At 40.3% G+C, this 23,481-nt stretch overlaps 1 protein-coding gene across 1 annotated transcript in view; it reads right to left on the bottom strand.

The window, feature by feature from the left end:
* The window catches only part of LOC135480238 (ubiquitin carboxyl-terminal hydrolase 20-like), a 40,192-nt gene extending 20,210 nt beyond the window's left edge, over nucleotides 1–19,982 (bottom strand). The window contains 17 exon segments of the mRNA XM_064760017.1: nucleotides 2,764–2,829; nucleotides 3,214–3,328; nucleotides 4,853–4,898; nucleotides 5,464–5,568; nucleotides 6,659–6,819; nucleotides 8,155–8,243; nucleotides 8,648–9,293; nucleotides 10,295–10,373; nucleotides 11,829–11,860; nucleotides 11,862–11,888; nucleotides 11,890–11,944; nucleotides 12,773–12,842; nucleotides 14,229–14,368; nucleotides 15,139–15,239; nucleotides 16,164–16,280; nucleotides 17,545–17,655; nucleotides 19,843–19,982. Coding sequence (XP_064616087.1) covers nucleotides 2,764–2,829; nucleotides 3,214–3,328; nucleotides 4,853–4,898; nucleotides 5,464–5,568; nucleotides 6,659–6,819; nucleotides 8,155–8,243; nucleotides 8,648–9,293; nucleotides 10,295–10,373; nucleotides 11,829–11,860; nucleotides 11,862–11,888; nucleotides 11,890–11,944; nucleotides 12,773–12,842; nucleotides 14,229–14,368; nucleotides 15,139–15,239; nucleotides 16,164–16,280; nucleotides 17,545–17,625 — 1,930 coding nt within the window. The 5' untranslated portion in view covers nucleotides 17,626–17,655; nucleotides 19,843–19,982.
* Nucleotides 19,983–23,481: the final 3,499 nt, after the last annotated feature.

Genomic DNA, 23,481 nt, shown 5'->3' with positions numbered 1-23,481 from the left:
AATAACTACAGGCTGATGTAATCTTGTTCTATTGCTGCATGCTGGACGCGTGAACTACCCAACTCGTTCTACTGTTGCATGCTGGACGCGTGAACTGGCCAACTCGTTCTATTGCTGCATGCTGGACGCGTGAACTACCCAACTCGTTCTACTGTTGCATGCTGGACGCGTGAACTGGCCAACTCGTTCTATTGTTGCATGCTGGACGCGTGAACTGACCACTCATCCTATTGTTGCATGCTGGACGCGTTAACTGGCCAACTCGTCCTATTGTTGCATGCTGGACGCGTTAACTGGCCAACTCGTTCTATTGTTGCATGCTGGACGCATGAACTGGCCAACTCGTCCTATTGTTGCATGCTGGACACGTGAACTAGCCAACTCGTCCTATTGTTGCATGCTGGACGCGTGAACTAGCCAACTCGTTCTATTGTTGCATGCTGGACGCGTGAACTACCCAACTCGTTCTATTGTTGCATGCTGGACGCGTGAACTGACCTCTCATCCTATTGTTGCATGCTGGACGCGTGAACTACCCAACTTGTTCTATTGTTGCATGCTGGACGCGTGAACTACCCAACTCGTTCTATTGTTGCATGCTGGACGCGTGAACTGACCACTCATCCTATTGTTGCATGCTGGACGCGTTAACTGGCCAACTCGTCCTATTGTTGCATGCTGGACGCGTTAACTGGCCAACTCGTTCTATTGTTGCATGCTGGACGCATGAACTGGCCAACTCGTCCTATTGTTGCATGCTGGACACGTGAACTAGCCAACTCGTCCTATTGTTGCATGCTGGACGCGTGAACTAGCCAACTCGTTCTATTGTTGCATGCTGGACGCGTGAACTACCCAACTCGTCCTATTGTTGCATGCTGGACACGTGATCTAGCCAACTTGTCCTATTGTTGCATGCTGGACGCGTGAACTGGCCAACTTGTCCTAGTGTTGCATGCTGGACGCGTGAACTGACCACTCATCCTATTGTTGCATGCTGGACGCGTGAACTGACCACTCATCCTATTGTTGCATGCTGGACGCGTGAACTAGCCAACTCGTCCTATAGTTGCATGCTGGACACGTGAACTAGCCGACTCGTCCTATTGTTGCATGCTGGACGCGTGAACTAGCCAACTCGTTCTATTGTTGCATGCTGGACGCGTGAACTAGCAAACTCGTCCTATTGTTGCATGCTGGACACGTGAACTAGCCAACTTGTTCTATTGTTGCATGCTGGACACGTGAACTAGCAAACTCATCCTATTGTTGCATGCTGGATGCGTGATCTAGCCAACTTGTCCTACTGTTGCATGCTGGACGCGTGAACTGGCCAACTTGTCCTAGTGTTGCATGCTGGACGCGTGAACTGACCACTCATCCTATTGTTGCATGCTGGACGCGTGAACTAGCCAACTCGTCCTATTGTTGCATGCTGGACACGTGAACTAGCCAACCCTTTCTATTGTTGCATGCTGGACACGTGAACTAGCAAACTCATCCTATTGTTGCATGCTGGACGCGTGAACTAGCAAACTCATCCTATTGTTGCATGCTGGACGCGTGAACTGGCCGACTCGTCCTATTGTTGCATGCTGGACGCGTGAACTAGCCAACTCGTTCTATTGCTGCATGCTGGACACTGAACTAGCCAACTTGTCCTATTGTTGCATGCTGGACGCGTGAACTAGCCAACTCGTTCTATTGTTGCATGCTGGACGCGTGAACTGGCCAACTCGTTCTATTGTTGCATGCTGGACGCGTGAACTAGCCAACTCGTCCTATTGTTGCATGCTGGACACGTGAACTAGCCAACTCGTTCTATTGTTGCATGCTGGACACTTGAACTAGCCAACTCGTCCTATTGTTGCATGCTGGACGCGTGAACTAGCCAACTCGTTCTATTGTTGCATGCTGGACGCGTGAACTGGCCAACTCGTTCTATTGTTGCATGCTGGACGCGTGAACTAGCCAACTCGTCCTATTGTTGCATGCTGGACACGTGAACTAGCCAACTCGTTCTATTGTTGCATGCTGGACACTTGAACTAGCCAACTCGTCCTATTGTTGCATGCTGGACAGGTGAACTAGCAAACTCGTTCAAGCTTCCACAGAAATACAACCTGTCCACATCAGCCTGTATTAATCCAATAACTTATAAGAACCTGACAACCTTCTGATTTTATATAAGCAGCACCTCAATATGCTTTCAAGTCTATCACCTCATTGGCCATCCCGCTGTGGTGAGGCCTGGCCTCAGCATCACGAAGCTTGGACTTCAGTCATTCTTAGTCTTAACTTGTGGCATAATTTCTAAATCTGTATTTGAATTTCAGTGCTAATTTTCAATTTTGTCATGAAAATGTATGATATCTCTAAATGTTAAAATGAAAATTTCTAAGGAACTTCACAGTTTTATCACACTCAAAAATTTTGAAGTTATTGTATAGAACATCTTCACGAACACAGGGCCTGGCGTAGGTACAATGAGCCAGAGAGGGTATGATAACCATAGGCAGATCCTGGATGTATTCTGATATCTGATTTATTCATTTATTTGACTCGTGTTTTATGCCTCTTGATATTTGTAAATCACCACTGACAAAGACACAAGTGAAGTAGCAGTCCCACTATGTACTGCTAATCATATGGTATTCTCATAACATTTTAAATTTTGATACGTACAATTCTCATCAAGACGCTGCATATCACTCTATTTAGCTAACAGAGAAGGGAAGAGAGGCTAAATGGTGAGACACTAACCTCCAGCTGTCCCATGGTGACAAATCACAGCGAACAGATCATACGTCGTTATTTCAGATTTACAGTCTGAAACAAAAACAAAACTGAAATATTTAACGAGTATGATTAATTTCAAGCTAAAATTCAGCAAAGAAACAAACATTAACAGAAGAAGAATCCAAGTTTTCACAATTTGTCTGTGCTTTTTGCTGATTGTGGTTATTATCCCTTGCACAGTTTTATTGTTCTTTCACCTTTGTGTAAGTACTGTTTCACCTCTCTCATATTTATGAAAGTACCATTTCATTTCTCTCACCTTTGTGTAAGTAATGTTTCATTTCTCTCACCTATGTGTAAGTACTGTTTCATTTCTCTCACCTTTGTGTAAGTACTGTTTCATTTCTCTCACCTTTGTGTAAGTACTGTTTCATTTCTCTCAACATTGTGAAAGTACTGTTTCATTTCTCTCACCTTTGTGTAAGTACTGTTTCATTTCCAAGTCTTCCAGAGGGAAGGACACTGTGCTGGCAATTTTTGTTGAGAACATAAATTCATGACGAAACCGCTTCAGATGGATACTCAACACCTGAAAACGAAACAGTGAAAACTTTACATCTGGAAGTAAAACAGTAAACACCTCACACTTAAAAGTGAACAGTGAATATTCAATGCATGTGTAGAAATAACACCTATCTGCCTGTCAATGAAAGGCAATTTCACAGCAACCAATGAAAAATATTACCTGTTGTTGTGACAAGTAGATTTTAGAAGCCTATAACCATTTAGGACCACAGCTTCATGCAAGTCTGTAAAGGGTTCTACCCAAAAATCTACCATTAACAGCCAGTCATATTTATGCTCACATTTAAACCAATCATGCCAAGAGTTACTCTTTACTCCATTTTGTTTGTATGTCTAAGAGGAATATCTCTGACTTTGTATCCTAGCAACTCGAATTCTAAAGTACGACCCCATTTGTCTATTTGAAATGAAAAGAGTCCAATTCCGCTTCGCACAATTCAGAGGCCTAAGAAACATTTCCTCATTTTAATGGTTAGATTGTTCTCATTTCAGAATGTTGTGAAGACAAACAAATATGTTAGTCATGAAATAAATGGTTTAAACATGATTTTGAGTCACATTCTGAATACTACAAGAAGACAAGTAGATTGCTGGAGGTGACAGGCAGGAAGAAACTTATAGTCTCGTGTACAGGTAGTTTTCAAAAAACATTTCTACCCCTGTCAGTGCTTGAACATAAGCAGTGAACACTCATGACATGAATATAAGCAGTGAACACTCATGACATGAACATATACAGCGAACACTCATCACATGAATATAAGCAGTGAACACTCATCACATGAATATAAGCAGTGTACACTCATGACATGAATATAAACAGTGTACACTCATGACATGAACATAAACAGTGAACACTCATCACATGAATATAAGCAGTGAACACTCATGACATGAATATATACAGTGTACACTCATGACATGAACATATAGTGACACTCATGACATGAATATAAACAGTGTACACTCATGACAAACATATACAGTGAACACTCATCACATGAATATAAACAGTGAACACTCATGACATGAATATATACAGTGAACACTCAGGACATGAATATATACAGTGAACACTCATGACATGAATATAAACAGTGTACACGCATGACATGAACATATACAGTGAACACTCATCACATGAATATAAGCAGTGAACACTCATGACATGAATATAAGCAGTGAACACTCATGACATGAATATAAGCAGTGAACACTCATGACATGAATATAAGCAGTGAACACTCATGACATGAATATAAGCAGTGAACACTCATGACATGAATATATACAGTGTACACTCATGACATGAACATAAGCAGTGAACACTCATGACATGAATATAAGCAGTGAACACTCATGACATAAATGTAAGCAGCGAACACTAGCCACCTGATGTAAGCAATGAATATTCAACACTTCATGGCAAACAAAGAACAAATAACACCTTAACATAATCAGTGATGAATGTCAGGCTGGCTATAGAACGTTAGGTTGACTAAATATAATAAATAAACTACCCACATACCTCTGGCAATTCCAAAACCTTGGAATACTTGATTCCGTTGCGGAGTCTGCAATGGGAAGAAATACCCTGTGATTAACAAATATACAAGATCACACATTTCTAACTTCTGGCTATTTATTTCCTTTCCTTTATAAATCAGTAGAATGTTATGACCATATTCATTGCTACAAACACGCATGCAGTATTTCCATTCAGGATCTTTGACTGGTAGCAGAGGATTTCAGTTACTAAGTAGTCCATTGGCGTTATTTACGCCAAGTCTCCAGGCCTAAAACCACAACCCAGTGAGGAACAGCACAGGCATTTTGGCATTGCTCAAGTCATAAAACAAAGCCTTGACACAAATTTATTTATTTATTTGAACAATCAATGTACAGGTAAGATATATAAAGTATTTTTATATTCTACACTTCTACAAAACCTAGAAAATCCATATTTTAGCAAATCTCTGCTCATAAGCACGTACACTGTACACAGCTAGAAGTTCTTTGCCCAACATTTCCACAATATGGTTGATATATTGCTGAGGAGGCCTTAAGCCTAATTCAAATCCCAACAAATCTATATGTCTTTTCCTTGAATATGTGTATAGCTCAAACGTGCTTCCTTACTTTTTACACTTTTCACAGCTGTACATGTTATCTCCTTTGAGCTCATCAGCGGAGAAAAAGGCCGCTAGACAATCCTGTAGAGTGATCGTGGGCCCTATAAACCAGCTGGAAAAACAAGAAAAAAATGATCAAGTTTGATGGATTTAAATATCCTGACACACAGATTGCCTCGACTGCTTTGGTGGCCTAATGGTTAAAACATCTGCATTGAAGTTGGAAGACTTGGGATCAAAAATGTGGCGAGGCACCTCAAAGATTTTAAAAATGGTACTTGTTGCTGCCTCACTTGGCTCTCAACACTCCCAGGTTAGAGCAAGGAAACATGATTGGTTGGTATAGTGTAATTATAATGTGACAGGGTTGGGTGTCACGTCTGATGTTTTTGGCTTGATATTCTGTGGTGGCAATACTTTGATGACATATACTCCTCCTGTCACAACTTAGTCCATGTATGTATACTCAGAAATGTGTGCATTCAAATTCGCATTTTTCAAGTTACACTGCAACGACAACAGTGTGATATCCCAGTGAAAAAAGGCGTTTTTCTTTTACCATGGCAGCACACACTTAGATAAAACTACAGAGAGAATATCATTGTTTTTAAAGTACTTAACACATACATGTATACCAACTGTGTAAAAAATAGCAGATTGACTTTCATATGCCATAGACGACATCGCGTCAAACAAGGGACATAACTATTGACATAACTTTCACTTCTCATTAGAACAATATTTATGGTTTTCAATCTTTGTTGTGCCATATCTACATGTGTTTATTACCTATATTTTGACAATATGATTTTGTGTTAACAATTTTAGCCATAGTCCTACACACTTATATTGAGCAAGTGCTTGGGGTTTAATGTCGTACTTAACAATATTTCAGTCATATGACAACGAAGGAGTCCTCTGAGTTCACCCAATGTGCCTCCTTGTTGCATAACGGATTTCCACCTCTTTTTTATCTAAAGCCGCTTCACCGAGACAACTTATCGAAGCTGCCCCGACCAAGACATTATACTGATATGGGTCAAGCAGTCGTTGCACTGTATCTACTGCCCCTGCAGCGGGCACTCTACCAACTGAGCTATATATTGCATGATGTCGTACATCATGTTTGTTGCGTAGGAATGTGAAAGTTTACAATATGGATTTTAGTGACATCTGTCTGGCCAGTTCAACTGTGAAGTTACCTTCTCATCCAGGACATAATCCATGAGATCCAGCTCTGATTCACCTCCCCACAGGTGCCTCCCTTAGGAAAGCCCGCTTGACTAGCATGAATCATGGTTAAGTGGTCCTTGTTTGGTATTGGCAGTGACAAATCTTGGAATGTTTCCTTTGTCGTTGAAACCTACACAATAATAAAAAAAGAAGAAGTCATTAACTCCAATTCCAATCAGTTGAAAGACTCCAGGTCCCAGTCCCACAGAGGGATCAACCATAATTACCACAGCAAAACTGCAGTGCAAAATTACGGCCAACACGCTCTGTCCAGTTTTCTCCAACCATAATGCCAGCTGTTGTCATATAATTGGAACATTTTCGAGTCCTTGGCCCTTCCAGGTTTTATCACTTACATTTACATTTGATCAGTTACTCACAAAATGCTCTCAATATTGTTTTGAGAAGTGATCTTTAAACTGCTGATGTGGAAAGTTGATTGAGCCAGTATTGGTTGCTAAAGTATATCAAACCTGACATGCTTCAGTATGGCATTTCAGTGCAAATTTATGCACATTTATATGTTGATTCTGGCAACTACACCAGTTGGATTGGCCAATTTCATGGCTTCACAAAAAGTGTATTTTTTATCAGTGTACACAAACTAATGCCTTCCCAATATGCCTGAGCAAACATGTGAAAGGGTTGAAGAATTACAGTGTTTGTAGCTCTTCACTGATTTCATTGGTTAACTTATATGACAACAGCTCAGAGTACCCGGGCTAAACCGTAGCTTTGTAAAACATGGGAAAACTTCTTCTTCTGGATACAACAGGGCGTTGTATAGGTTTATTTATTTATTTGATTGGTGTTTTACACCCTACTCAAGAACATTTCACTTATACGACAGCGGCCAGCATTATGGTGGGTGGAAGCCGGGCAGAGCCCGGGGGGACTCACGACCATCTGCAGATTGCTGGTAGACCTTCCCACGTAGGGCCGGAGAGGAAGCCAGCATGAGCTGGACTTGAACTCACAGCAACCGAATTGGTTAGGTTAGACTGCTAGGTTATCACGCTGCGCTAACACGCTAACCAACTTAGCCACGAAGGGCCCACCTTGTACAGAACAATGTTACGCCGCGTGTATGTGTGGATTCACTACAGTAGATTCCCTATCAATCTGCTCTGTGGATTCAATACAGTAAATTTCCTATCAATCATTCATGACCACACATGACAAAACTGAATTTGAAACTTTTACATGTGCATTTCTGACAACGATGATGCTCTCTTAGCGTTTGAAGGGAGCTTTAGCTTCAGCCCTAAACTCTTCTTCTATAACTGCCTTCTAAATCTTTACTATCAACTTTACTGTTGACCTAATCATACTGCATGTCAGAGTGTTGAGTGTCAGGAACAGTATAGGCGAAAGCAAGATAACCACATTGATAACAATACTTTCACCAGAACATCTCAGTGTTTGTGTTGGACTCTGACACGGATGAATGCCAGGCAGGACTCACCCTCTCACATGTTAAGCACTGTACAGAGCTCAGGATTTTCCCGTCAAATATATCAGATATCACACTTCTGTACTGCACCGATTTTTTGTCTGTAAAGCAGAAAAAACACTATATTAAAAAAAATTAAGCACACATCTTAAAATTAAAGCACAGAGATTTTTGACTTCCTCAATCTCCTTTAAGTGCATGTAGGCTGATCAAAGTATTCAACCAATGAAAAGCCATGGAGAAGACAAGACTGGGCCATAAGAGCAGTTTCAATGTTGACTTCATTATTTAGTGCTGGTTCACTGAAAAGCCATGCACAAGATACCCAACATCACCTTCCTCTCCATTAAAGAAAGCTGACACCAGACCAACCAGAACTTTCTCCTTGCAAAATGTGGGTTTCAGCAACAAAATTTAATTTGCTCCCAAACAAAAAAATTTTTTTTTTCAAGCAGACATATTATTATCTACAATTATCGACCATCATGGCTTTCCTCTATCATACCTTTACTAGGCTTGTGCTGCACTTGGGCCTTTGCTGAAGCAGGCCCAATGTTAACCTTCTGTGGTGAGCGTGGCGGACTGAGAAGTTCCGGAGAAGAGACCGTTTCTGACAACCTCTTGGAGCGCGGTTTTCGTGTCCTGGTCCGAGAATTGGACTCCTGATCCGACATGCTCTCATTGGTCTGCGAGGCCTCTGATTGGTTGATCTCTTCACCTGGTAAAATGGTCTGGCAAGGTCCGTCTGTGTGTTGTTTGAACAGCAGGTTTCTCGAGTCCTTCACTTCTTTCTGAGTAGGTAACATCATGACCTGCTCAGAGTTGTTGCTGGTATCACAGGTTGTCTCCCTTGAATCCTGGTCGGGGCCATCCCCAGCCTGGTGCCTGTTACTCTGCTCACCTTCGTCACTTGACACCTCTGGGTCCACAGAGCTCCTTTCACTGCTCAGCCCTGAGTCACAAGTCTCGTACTCTACCTCTGATTGGCTGCCTGAGTCTGTTGAGGGAGGGGGCTCGTGTCGATCATTCGTCACGGTTGTGTCCATGCTCTCTGGAACTTCCGATTCCGCATCAGAATCCTCGTCAGGGACGGGGTATTTTAACTCTTCATGTAGTTGATCCATAAAACAGCGGAGGAATTCCTGAGTGTCCTGATATGAACAGATTTGATGCATTTATTCACTCTTTATAATATTATATTTTATTTATTTGATTAGTGTTTTAACTCTCTGTGTAGTTGATGCATAAAATAGTGGAGGAATTCATGAGCATCCTGATATGAACAGATTGAATGAGTTTATTCATCATTCATAATACTTCACTTTAACATTGTACTCAGTGATTTTTCACATACATGTATAAGAGGATTTCCTTCAGTTTTTCTCTACAGAGTAAACATGAACGCCACACTCAAGAATGTTTTTACTGATATGACAGCGGTCAGCTTGAGGTGCTTGTGTTGGAGGACACCTGTGTGCCAGGAGTGAATGACCACCTTGTGCCAATTACCTGACCAGAGGAAGCAGGATTCAAGCTTTGACCTCATTTGTCAAGCTCTGATCAACTGCAGTAAGAAAGTCATTCCCCTGACAGTGCCAGTGATGGCCCAAATATTACAATGCTGTTACATTTCAAATGGTTTCTGCAATGGCAGTACAGACAAAAGTCAGCAAAGTTTAATTATTAGGTTGGTACAGGACATAACTGGCAAATCTTCCAGTTAATGACTTAACGTTAAAAAAATGACAATTTATGTACATGGCTGTTTTTTTCCTGTACCAAACAGCTGGGCCCTACCAAAACATTATTTTGGTGCAAGACATTGTCCCTCCCTTGCTGCTTATCTCCAGGTGTGAAGAAGATGTTCTGCAAGCGCATGTGCATATAGTGACAATGCCAAATCAATAATTTATTTATTTATTTCATTGGTGTTTTCCACCGTAAAACAATATTTCACTCACATGATGGTAGCCAGCATTTTGGTGGGCGGAAACCAGGCACAGCTCGGAGAAACCCACAATCATCCGCAGATCTTTCAACGTACACGCTAAACGTACAGACAGATGAACAGACCACCTCATACCGTAATACAACTATTTATTACTGACGGCCATGTGATGAAAACAATGATTTAGATGGCAACTGGACTCACCTGCTGAGAGTAACCTCTGAACATTGGATGGACCACCTTGATGCCACTGGACACCCCACTGGGCACCACATAACTCGGCCTGTCACAATTCAACAACAACATCACCACAATTACCATAACTACGGTAAATGGCCTCAAATTTCGGGGATGACTAAGTCAAACCTAAGTCTAATTCTAAGAGTATTATTGAGCTTAGGTCAGTGTTTTGAGCTAGGTTTATTTTGGCGGTAGATGATGGCCTATTGATAAAATGTAAATTTCAGTACCGCACTAAAAATAGTATTTTATTGTATTTATTTGCAAATATAAATTGACTTTTTTGCTGAAATTTTAGGGCATTTACCACATACATGCATTAAGTCATTTTTCATTTCATACACAACTGTCAGGAGTTGTATACGTATTCAATTCCTATCACTTCAGCAAGCAACTGGGCCTGATGGCAAAGAAAAAAAGAATTCCCCTGAAGCATTGGGGTCCAACTGGCAACACCAGTATGAGCAACATACACCTGATACAATAGAATCAATATCTAGTTTATTAGTGCTTTTCTGCATGAATTTTTGATTGCCTCCAAAACTGCTTCATACATTCCTTCACAATAAGGAATGTTTGATGTATTTATTTATTTATTTGATTGGTGTTTTACACCGTACTCAAGAATATTTCACTTATACGACGACGGGCAGCATTATGGGGGGGGGGGAGAGCCCATGGAAACCCATGACCATCTGCAGGTTGCTGAAAGACCTTCCCACATTTAGGAATGTTTGATGTCAGCCAAACCAAATGTCAGGGATCTTTATTTACACAGATACTTATTTTATTTCACCTAAATTTTAGCACATTCCAATTCACGCAGTTTGCTTGGATTCTGACTGATTCATCAACCTTATAGGGCTAATTAATACCTCTTTGGGACATATAATTAAATTTCTTATCAGAAAAAACGTGTTGGCACTAAAATATCATTTTATGTTCTTCTGAAAGTGCATTTTAAAACACCTTCGATATAGACTATACCCAGTAATAAAAGCGCGACCAATCATTAACTCCTACACAGTGTAATTCTATATTCTTATTTCCCACATGAAGTGTAAGTCAGATGCGATATGAAGAGTATGGTTTTAAGAAAAATGAAGAAAGGATTAAATTAAAGGAAGGAGAAAAAACAACTGGATTTCTGAGAAGTTTTATATTTCTTAATGACCTCTGAGTTTTAGGCACATTATCCAGCAATAATCATACTGGGAAAGCCGGACCTGCTTGGCGCCCCCAATTCGGGCTCTGCCCGCAACAAAACTGTTTGGAAAAGCATTAACACTGATGACTTTTATCTTAGAAATACTGTAGATTAAAGCATTCTTATGCCAAAAGAAGAAAGCTGCCAAGCTTTTAGTACTTTTATAGGTTAGGTCACATAATATACTCCATATTAGGAAATATAAACCTAGTGTTTCATGTATATTTTCAGAATTGGTTAATAAAAAAAGAACAGACGCCTTATGAATAACATTTATATACATACACATACCTTTTTTTGTGCCATATCTCAGATATGAGTCTACAGGTAGCTCTTTGACAACATAGGGTTTTCTGTCTGGCCTCACAAACCCTGAACAGTCTAGGAAATATCTGGTGAGTGCCGGACTGTAAAACAGACAAAAAACATTCTGACATTTACACCATGCTTTGGAAATAGAGATTTCTTTATTTTATTTGATTGGTGTTTTATGCCTTACTCAAGAATATTTCACTTATACGAAGGCGGCCAGCATTATGGTGGGAAGAAACCGGGCAGAACCCGAAGGAAACCCATGACCCATCCGCGAGGTTGCTGATAGACCTTCCACGTACGGCTAGAGAGGAAGCCAACATCAGCTCGACTTGAACTCACAGCTACAGCATTAGTGAGAGGCTCCTGGGTCATTATGCTGCGCTATGGCGCTAACCACCTGTGCCACAGAGGCCCTGGGAAATACAGATGACAAGGACTATGCCTTGCACCAAATATTAATTTTGACAAGGGCCAACTGTTTGGTACAGGACAAAAGTATGATGTATATAACATGATAACTTTTTTAATAATGTGAATAGTTGGAAGATTTAAACTAGTTAAACTTATTTCCAGACTTGTAATACTGTAAATATGCTTTCACCACTTAACTTTATCAATTAACTAACGTCATACTCATTAATTTTTTCAAAGATAAAATGGCAGCAAGTTGCACAGTTTGTGCAAAGCTGGAGAACCGGGGTAAACCACTGACCACTGGCAACTTAGTGACAAACTTTTCTAAATGTAAACCAACAGGCGTGGTGGGATGCTTATCGTTGCCAAGGTCCCATGAAAAGTAAGACCTAGGAAATTTACAAATTCCCTGTCCCTGGGGTTGAACCAGCAACCTTATATGTGCCAGCAACTGAAAGAACCTTACTCACTTTGCCACGGCACACTTCCCTAAGGATAAAACTCACCAGTTTGACAAAGACTGAAGGGCAGCATTCATATAACAAGTGTTCCCCAAATTCCTCAGCCCTGTCAGACCTAGATAACGGGAAAACAGGAACAAAAGGATGTGATCATACCATTATTCTGGTAAGATACCACTGAGTATACACACAGATATACTGACATGTTGGAGCTAATTTTATAGCTTAACAACCGCTCAAAATATCAAATTATACAAGAGATATTAACAAGCATGACAAAGGTTTGTCATTGACAGATGACATCAAAGTAGTGGAGGTGTGTGCACAAGTATAAAACATTACCAGGTTTATGGATAATAGAGAGTGGACTGCGGTGCACCTCATAAGGTATGTCTGTTTGTTTTTATCTATTTCGCTGACTGTGGTTTATTGCCATGCTCAAGAATTTTTACACTAAAATATTTATTTATTTTAGTTGGTGTTTTATGTTGTACTCAAGAATATCTCACTTATACAACACCGGCCAGCATTATGGTGGGAGGAAAATCTGGCCAACCCAGGGAAATCCATGACCATCCACAGGTTGCTGACAGACCTTCCCACGTATCGCTAGAGAGGAAGCCAGCATGAGCTGGAATATAACTGACAGGGACCGCATTGGTGAAAGGCTCCTGTGTCAGTGGTGTGCTAACCACCCCCACCATGTGTCAGTGCACTGCGCTGGCCGTGCTAACCACCTCCGCCATGTGTCCAGTGCACTGTGCTGGCGTGCTAACCACCTCCGCCATGTGTCAGTGCACTGCCTGGTGTGCTAACCACCTCCGCCATGTGTCAGAGCACTGGGCTGGCGTGCTAACCACCTCCGCCATGTGTCAGTGCACTGTGCTGACGTGCTAACCACCTCCGCCATGTGTCAGAGCACTGCAGTGGCGTGCTAACCACCCCCACCATGTGTCAGAGCACTGCGGTGGCGTGTTAACCACCTCCGCCATGTGTGAGTGCAGTGCGCTGGTGTGCTAACCACCTCCGCCATGTGTCATTGCACTGCGCTGGCGTGCTAAGCACCATCGCCATGTGTCAGTGTACTGCGCTGGTGTGCTTATCACCTCCGCCATGTGTGAGTGCACTGCAGTGGCGTGCTAACCACCTCCGCCATGTGTCAGTGCACTGCCCTGGTGTGCTAACCACCTCCGCCATGTGAGTGCACTGCAGTGGCGTGCTAACCACCTCCGCCATGTGTCAGTACACTGCTCTGGTGTGCTAACCACCTCCGCCATGTGTCAGTGCACTGCAGTGGCGTGCTAAGCACCATCGCCATGTGTCAGTGTACTGCGCTGGTGTGCTTATCACCTCCGCCACGTGTGAGTGCACTGCCCTGGTGTGCTAACCACCTCCGCCATAGGTCAGTGCACTGCGCTGGCATGCTGACCACCTCTGCCATGGAGGCCTCTACACTTATATTAAGGTAGTCGGGTCAACCTTCTTGCAGACCTCACCATACCTCTGGGTTTTACTGAGCCATCTTCGTAATCAGAATCAGAATCTTCCCCGCCCGTAAAACTTTTACACGGAGAGCTGTCCCCAGAGCTGTTAGTCCTCAGTGGGGAGTTAGACATGTTCTTCCCAGGATGCTCAGCAAATCTACAGACAGACATGAAAGTCAAAGTAACTTAATCTAGACAGTGCACAGCTCTGAGGAGAAGGATATTCCAAGATAGTCCCCTTGTTTGTACCTTGGAAGACAGGACTTGAAATGTTTGAATTCAACTTGGGGCCAATTATCTACTTGTTATTTAAAAACCAATTTGGCTCCTTGGATATGCAGTAAAAAAAGAAAACATTTTCTGACAAGGCTAACAAGTCACAACAGGACTGGTTGTAGGAGGCTTCCTGATCCTAACCATTGAGCTTTAATAAATACGTATGGTTTTTAGATCTATACAGCATTGAGAGTTGCTTCTGAAGGGGCACAGACTCCATACAGAAAAAACACACACACACAACAATCATATGTGTAGTAAATTATTTATCACGATGAAATTTCTGATTAGTCTGTTTAAACTGTTGTACTTTGTTCTTCCATGTTAAACACTTTGAGATCCAATGACAGTAGAGCATTTCCGGTGAGATATACTCCCCCTGTCTCATTGTTTAACACAGTTCAATCATTGACATGGTGTAGTATAGTGGTTTTCCAGATGTCATACTGTTGTTACCCATCACAAGTAAATAAAATTACATTGCTCAAGCCAGCTGAAGGTGAACTACACTACAAATGGATACTGCCACCCTAGGGCACTAAAAAAGGCTTACAAAACTGGTGGTATGTGTGTTTCCCTCAGGGTGGACAAGTTCACGGTTAGGCCTAAGCTAACAAGCCTAGTCCAGACTAGGGCGGTGAGAGGACTTACAGGACCGGGGGTGTGTTTCCATCAGGGTGGACCTCAGCCTCACAGATGTAACACCAGATCCTTAGCGTGGACAAATTGATGGTAAGGCAATGCTTCTTCTCCTGTCAAGCACAAATACACACAGATACAGTGTTACCATGCTGAGAACATTTTACTTTATACTGACTGGTTCATCTGCCTTGTAGGATCATTTCACATTTCTTGTAAAGTTTTCTTTTTTTTCTTCTTCTTCAGAAAATTTGTTGTTGGCATCAATAATATCATTTTAAAGCCTTCATGTTGTTCTGAAAGTACATTTCTGCATACCAAACTTAAGGTGTAGTACAGTACATGTACAAGAATTACTACAAAACACTCCATTCATTCAAATTCAGCACCAGGTACAGCAGAGGTATCTAACATGGGCCATGCAATGAAAAAAACATATAAGAAATCTTGGGAATTAAGTCTATTATTATGAACAGTGATATTAATAGTTGTGCAGAATAAACACATGTATACATGTAATTAAGCTAATTTTTACAAGCTTTCCATTGAAAGAATCCACTTCAACTGAGAGAAAACTGTTACATATAAGCTGTGGAAAAAAGTATATTTTTTCTCAGAAAGGCACATGTAAAATTACTGGTGCTCTGGGGCCAATTGTTCATAAGTGTATTAAAAGAAAAGTCAGGCTTAAATCTTAATACCAGTCTTGGTCTAATACAAAACTAATGGGGATTTTAGTCTAGATCAAAGTTAATACTGGTCTAAACTGCTGATACACTTTTGAACGACTGAGCCCTGTTTTACACTGAGGGAAACAGAACAGCAGTCTCTATGTCGGTAACATCGAGACCTGAGATGGGGGTAAAATGAAAGTTTCATCACCAAATGTCATATTTTATGGCCTTTAAAATCAAGTTTTTGCTTGAGTTTTGAAGGAAATAACGCAAACGGTATTAATTTACGAAATTCTGAGTTTTCACAAAACCCAGTGTGTATGTATACTTCTAAGGCAAGGACTACTACTGAACAGTTCTCACCTCAGCATGTATAGAGCTGTGATCACAAACTGCCTCCCCACACCCCACAAACTGACACGGTCCGACAAGACACAGCCAGAGCTTGGGCATGCCAGTATTGCACACATGACAGTGGTCCTGCAAACAGAATCAATCAGACACTCCAAGTAGACATCCACCGACTCAGTCAACTAAAACCCTGGGACTTGGAAAGATGACGGGAAATGCCGCCTTGGTACTTGCAACCGGATTAATGTCACCACCGGTTTGTGGAAGATCAAGCGACTAGGCCAGACTTAGTCCAGCTTACAAAGTCTAAGTCTAAAGTTTTGTGACCCTGGGGCCTGAAAATGGGCAGTGATGTAAAATGTACATATACATGTGTTACTCCAGGCACTCCAGATTCCATCACACATTGCACGTCATTAACCACAAACCAAAACACTAAGCAATGTGTTTTTTAGATCAAACTAAATGGTGACATTTATTAGCAATATATTAAACAGTGTAAGTCAACAACATTACATAATATAATGATATACATTCACCATGCAAGATCTTTTGTGAAAATTACATTTCATACATGTAGGAAAATTACACTTTATATATATGGGAAAATTACACTTTATACATATGGGAAAATTACATCTTATAAATGTAGGAAAGTTACACTTTATACTTATTTTAAAGTTGTGTTTTATAAATGTAGGAAACTTACATTTTATACATATGGGAAAATTACTATTTATACATATGGGAAAGTTACATTTTATACATATGGGAAAATTGCATTTCATAAATGTAGTTAAATTACACTTTATGCATGTGGGGAAAATGGCATTTTATAAATGTAGTTAAATTACACTTTATGCATGTGGGAAAATGGCATTTTACAAATGCAGGAAAATTACATTGTTTACATATGGGAAAATTATATTTTATACAAACTTGCATTTTATAAATGTATGAAAATTACACTTCATACATATGGGAAAGTTGCATTTTATAAATGTATGAAAATTACACTTTACACACATGGGGAAAATTGCATTTTATAAATGTAGAAAAATTACACTTTATACTTATGGTAAAATTGCATTTTATAAATGTAGAAAAATTACACTTTATACTTACAGTAAAATTGCCTTTTATAAATGTAGGAAAATTACACTTTATACACATGGGAATATTGCATTTTATAAATGAAGGAAAATTACACTTTATATATATTGGAAAATTACATTTTATACATATGGGAAAATTACATTTTATACATATGGGAACATTGCATTTTATAAATATAGCCAAACTGGCCCTCAGGTACCAAGATGTGTCAATAATACAAACAAATATAATGAATTAGTTACAAATTTTATATCTGAAATGCAGACAATCTTCTTACCTCTTGCTTGCTTCTGATTTCCTCCCAGCTCCAGTTGCCCAGGAGCCTCACGTGTGGGCATGTTGACACTCCCCCCGGCATCCTGACCAAATGCACAGTTGTCTGACTTCCCTAAAAATTTAAAACATCATTAATTCACACCAAATGTACACTTCCTGGAAGAAACCCACGTCAAGTTTCAGAGCTTACTAACACTCATTTGCTGAACACATTTCTTGATTTACTCTGTCATCCGATCATGTCCCATTATGCTTGACTGAATTTATATCTGAACGCTTACATATATAAATTGCATCCATCTAGATAAAAACCAAAAATATTCAAATTTTGGTTAAGAATAATGTCACTCAAACTTGAAATCAGATCAGGCAGGTTATGATGAGATTACCCGAAATACATTTTCTGGATTTGATTTGTTCAAATTCTGTTCATAAACAGGTATTAAATTCCTGAATATTCCAGAGAATTTATACAGTACATTTTACAGCTCTCACTGATCATCTTTTGCAACACAATGGGCACCTGTCAAATGTCCGGCAGCACGGCATTGACGTCAATTTATTAACGTCACATGTTCCATCCCAGCTCATCATGATGACGTCACATTTTAAACGTATGACGTTACAATAAAAATTGATACATTGTAATACTGCAGACATCATGCTGCAATCCATATTTGACGTAACAATGATTCAAGATCCTCCATCACACTGGCGCCACCTAGTGGGATTACAAAATATGCTGCCTCCTCATTGAATATGACAGACTGTGTTCACCGCTTCTGGGAAAATGCAAGGCCTATCACATTAGCTACCCTTTGCGCAAAAACATGACAATGAAATCTGACAGCATTTCCTTCATGCAGCCTTTAAAAAATTAGATCCCATAGATTACATTTAAACTTCAACCAAAGACTGTACCGTAATTGAGCTTTACAGCACAGATGAGAAAAACAAATTCTAAAAATACTGTAGCAAATTTGGACAGGTGAGATAGTGTAGTCAGTTATAATACATTTTGTCACTGTACATTTGTGATGTTCCTTACATGCAAACATTAAAAATTAACAAGAGAGATTATGGGTGTTTACAATTATGCAGAAACAACGATGGTGTTAGGTTATGAGGACCAATTACGTAACAACGGCAAATAATGTCACACAATTGTCTAAGCTAGGCTGCCAACATTGGTGTTTCTGTATAATCGCAGCACCCTATGGCAAAATTGACAATGCTTAATGTCGGTTGCTCTAAAGCCTAATGTGTGACAGTGAAACATTATTTCTTTTGGTACCAATGTTATCAAAGACCAGCATTAGGAATCTCCATTCCAATTTTCTTGCTTTATTTGAAACAGAACATTTCTTTCATTTTTATGACACATTTTCATGATCGACACAGGAAATTTTCCATCAAACGTCAGTCAGTTTTGTGAGTGTTTTCATGCACTACAAATTATAGAAAGAATCAGCAACCTATTCTGACTTTCGGAGGGGACGAATGTAATTTTGTGTATTTTAGGGTGTAAAGTCTTTTTCCACTGCTAGCCTGCAATTTTTGGTGTACAGGTGCATGCTTGGTATCAAAATGTTGGAAACTGTCCAAACAGGTATGAGTTTTAATGACAAAAGTTTGAAATTCTGGGTAGGAGGACACAAGGACACAGGTGGTGATAAAGCTACAAGTGAAGTCACCTTGGAGTTGCCAGGCACCCCTCCCAGTTTCTGGCACAGTAAGGTCCAGATTTTGAAGGTCAACCTATGTGTGGAACTGAGTTACTGCACTAAATGTTAACATTGTCACTTATGGACAATTAATTGGGGTCTGAGACTGAAGTCAGAAGAGCACCGATTTTCATGCATTAGCCTATTCTTTATACAACTAAAACTCAACTTCCTGTAGAGTACAGCTGATCAGATGAAATTTGGCAATGGACACATTTACTTCATGAACTTCTTGCAGGGCAAAGCATTGCCATCTGGGCTCCTCTAATAACTTGGTTTGGGATTATCTCCTTAAATATAGCGTTGTTGTTGTATCCTACAAGTCTCCAGAGATTATAAATTTGACATTTGAACACCTGCATCATTCATTACAACTTAACGTCAGCTACTTAAACACCAGGGTCGTGTAAATCATTGTCACGCCGGTAATTAGATGCACAAATCTACCGCAAATCACAAAGTCATAATGACATGTCACTGTCAGACGCCCGTTCGCCAATCGTTCTTGTTGTTGTTGCAATGCTGAGCCTAAAACTACATGAACTTCACGCATAAGTGTACAATGAAAATCTCACCGGTATAGATTATGAATCCAAAAAAGTGGACGGCATTAACATAGCACAGTACAATTCCCGTAGAACGGTTCGCTGACGTTTTGAGAAATATCAACACTTTGATTTTGAAGCATGATCACTCGTCATGTCAACTGCTGATAAAATCTTCCTGCAAGAAAACAGCGGCCTCAAGTGATCAAGGGGAAATTACCCTGGCTGTACTTTCTGAGGCAACAGTGCAGATGTATCCATTTGGACTAAAGGTTAACATTGCAGGGGTCGAGATTACCTTGTCCTATTGTGAAAGGCCAGGTGCTAATTTCACCAGCTGTGCGTTTCCATCAAGGTGTAAAGGTTTGTAAATACCCAAAACACCATGTAGGCCCATATAATAACTCCAGAAACCATCGAAAAGAAAAAAAGGGTCTAGACCTAGGCCCTAATCGCGACGACGTTTTCTTTGTGGTACCAATATAGACATGTTTTCTATGTGGAGAAACATTTTTCTACTCAAATAATGTAAATAATGTTTTCTCGAAAAGGAGAATGCTTTCTACTGCGGGAAAAAGAATTGTCTGCACGAAGAGAGCGCGTGAGATTCCGGGCAGTCCATTCATATTTATACTTTCACGAGCACAAATTGTAGTTACGGAGTACTCTCATTGAGTTACGGAGAGAAACATACCTGAATTTGTTGGATTGATTGTAACTTGGAATATTTACCGCTGTTCACACGCGCATTAAATGTTCCCTAGCATAGACCGTTCGACGTCAACCCTGTGGTCTCTGCAGTTCAGTGACTAATTGTTGTGAGACTCGCCGAACCAAATTTAAAAATAAACGAAGAATCTTAGAGTGTTAAGTCTTAAGGCGTTTGATGGAAATAGCCTTGATACAGTACTTTCTGCGGTAATAATTGTGACGTTGATTGAAATCGCCGCACAGCACGTATGATCTAACACATGCCACAAGGCGAGACTGCACTGTGTAGACGCCATGCATACAATAACGTTCGGCACATTGGTATCAACATATTAAAGACTAATTAATGATGCTTCCTGTTGGCGTGGCAGGAAATCATTATCGCCTGTGTAGAATCACACTGCATGTTAGCCCAAGTGTATATTTTTTTAGTTATTTGATTGTACAAAACTCCAGAATTTGAACGTACACAGTGGCGATCCGTTTTACGACTGGAAGAAACAGGAGAGCTGATAAATCACTGACAGACTTTGAAATGTCGCACATTAATTACAGAATTAAATGACTAGTCAGACATTACTTTGACGTCAGGTTTGGCAAAATTTTGTTCGGCCAAGGATGGCCCCAAACCAGTGGAGTGCACTCTGACGTTGATTTGGGTATGGAGGTGGAGTTTACCTCCATGTTTTGGGGCAATCCTTGGTCAAACAAAATTGCACTAATGCACGAGACATTTTCTAGAAGACAGGAGCACTGTTCAGATGACTTATCAGACGTCGTGTATAACTTAACAAATGTTATATTTCTAGTAGCTAGAACGATAACGTATAATTTCTATGAAGGTCAGTCAGAAGTTATTTGGTTGCTGGAAGGGCATTAATGTTATAATGCATGGTGGATTGCACAAGCAACTCTTCATGCAGAAACCAACCCAAGTCAGGCGTCAAGCACTGAATCATCTATTATAAGACTTAAGTCCCGTACAGACTACCCAAAATCGTTCAACTTTTGTTGACTCAACAGCAAGTTGAATGCTAGGTCAACATTGTCCAACACTGTTGTCGTGTGTTGAACCGTGTTGAGCTGTGTTGTTTTTACCAAACTTTCGATAAATTGGAGGGAAATTTCCATCTTTCTCGTTTAGGATTGATCAGACAAATGTGCATGACGAACAGGCAGGCAATGTGTATTGTATACAACCGTTTTGACATAAAGTTCATGTAGGGGTTTCCGCTCCTCCGGAATTATTCATCATGAAGTTTATGCGTGGAAATATTTGCGGAGGAAGATAAGAGATATCAGCCCCAGGATGACATCCGAAAATGCCATGTGTGCAAAGAGGTACACAAGCACTTGTTTTCTCTCCTAGCATTAAAATAAGCACGTTGGTTCAATAATTTTACATGTGTCTTGGCATCAGTGAAAACTGTTGACTGCATCTCTTTGCATTCCGTCCTAATTTCTTACTTTACATACTTTCGTCGTTCTTTGGTGGTCTGTGTTAAACGACATTTTGGGAATTGGCATTGCAGTTATTAACCCGGGAGGTCGATATTGATTGACGGGTGGTAAACGGATGTCTATTCCGACGCATGGATTGTCGAATATTTCTGTTTTACGAGTGAAGGGAACCAGGGTAAACTACCGGCCTTAGTAAAAAAAAATATATAGCTTTCTGTCACAAATATAGATTTTTAACAGAAAAGCGAGACATTTCATAGTGGTGTATGTTTGGTCAACTAATCGGGAATATGTTAAACCACCAATTAAGCCCCGTAAGCTCTGTTGGTCGCTTCATGGCAACAAAGGTTTGAAAGCAGTGATCGCATACGTGAGAAGGTCTGCCAACAGCCTGTGGATGGTTGTTGGTTTCCCTAGCCCGGTTTCATCCGATCATAACGCATGTTGGCCGCCGTCGTATAAGTGAAATTGAGTACGACATAAAAAAAAAACAATGAAATAAATAAAATAAACTGGGAGCAGTGGAGGGGTTTTGCTGTCCTCATAGATGTCTACAGTTACATATCTTTTAGTATAAAATATAAAGAAGTTTGTTTCAGCATGAAGTATAGAGCCAGAGAAATCAAAGATGGAAGAGAAAACAGCATGCCTTTCATTGGATTACGTCTGAATCTGACCAATAAAATGAAATTTCATCCGGTATTTAGCTAGGTCGGAGGTATATTTCGTGCACTCGGATTTCCTCCACCTACAAATATGAGCCCCGTCATTTACGTGAAACATTCTTGAGTACAGCGTTTAACACCAATCAAAAACAAAAGTAAAATACATAAATTTTTCGACGGATGGGTATTTACGACGGATTAAATGAGACCGAGTATAAAACGGTATATAATGTCAGTCAAGAGACCAACATAGCACGACAATTAATTCAACAAGACACAGAACGTGCTGAGAAAACCGTAAAAACTGTAATGTCAACCATTAGGAATGGTGGGTGTGGCTAGTATACGTTGTCACTCAGAAAATGAATGGAATGATGGGCAGCAGCACCCCCACCCCGCCTCCACCTTCCCAACCGACCGTCCTCTTTTATTGATATGCCAAATAAATGGGGAACCTTTTTCGCTTATAAGATAAACAGATTCAAAGCAATTCCAGCCGTAATTAATTCAGTTCCAAGCTCTGTACAGTCAGTTATTTATTCACGCTTTCTGAGAAAACTGCATGGTAATGTACATAGTGCTTAATATTATAAGAAGGAATACCTGTCAATCCAGCTTGGAACCGAGCCGCAATTCCACATGTACTCCAGTGGAAGCTATAAACACCTTGTACATTCCCAATCATTATCTTTTTGACTTCATTTTCAAGTTAAAGCTTAAGCTGTCTTGTGAAGATTGAAGTTCTGTAGATTAAGAATCATAGGTCTCTTATTCAAATCAGATTACACCAGATTTCAGGATTTACCTGTGATTTCTGTTTTTATCTTCTAGG

Source organism: Liolophura sinensis, chromosome 13 (genome assembly GCF_032854445.1).
Source record: "Liolophura sinensis isolate JHLJ2023 chromosome 13, CUHK_Ljap_v2, whole genome shotgun sequence".
Lineage (NCBI taxonomy): Eukaryota > Metazoa > Mollusca > Polyplacophora > Chitonida > Chitonidae > Liolophura > Liolophura sinensis.
The sequence above is the reverse complement of the archived record's forward strand: the minus strand, read 5'-3'. Positions and strand labels throughout refer to the sequence as shown.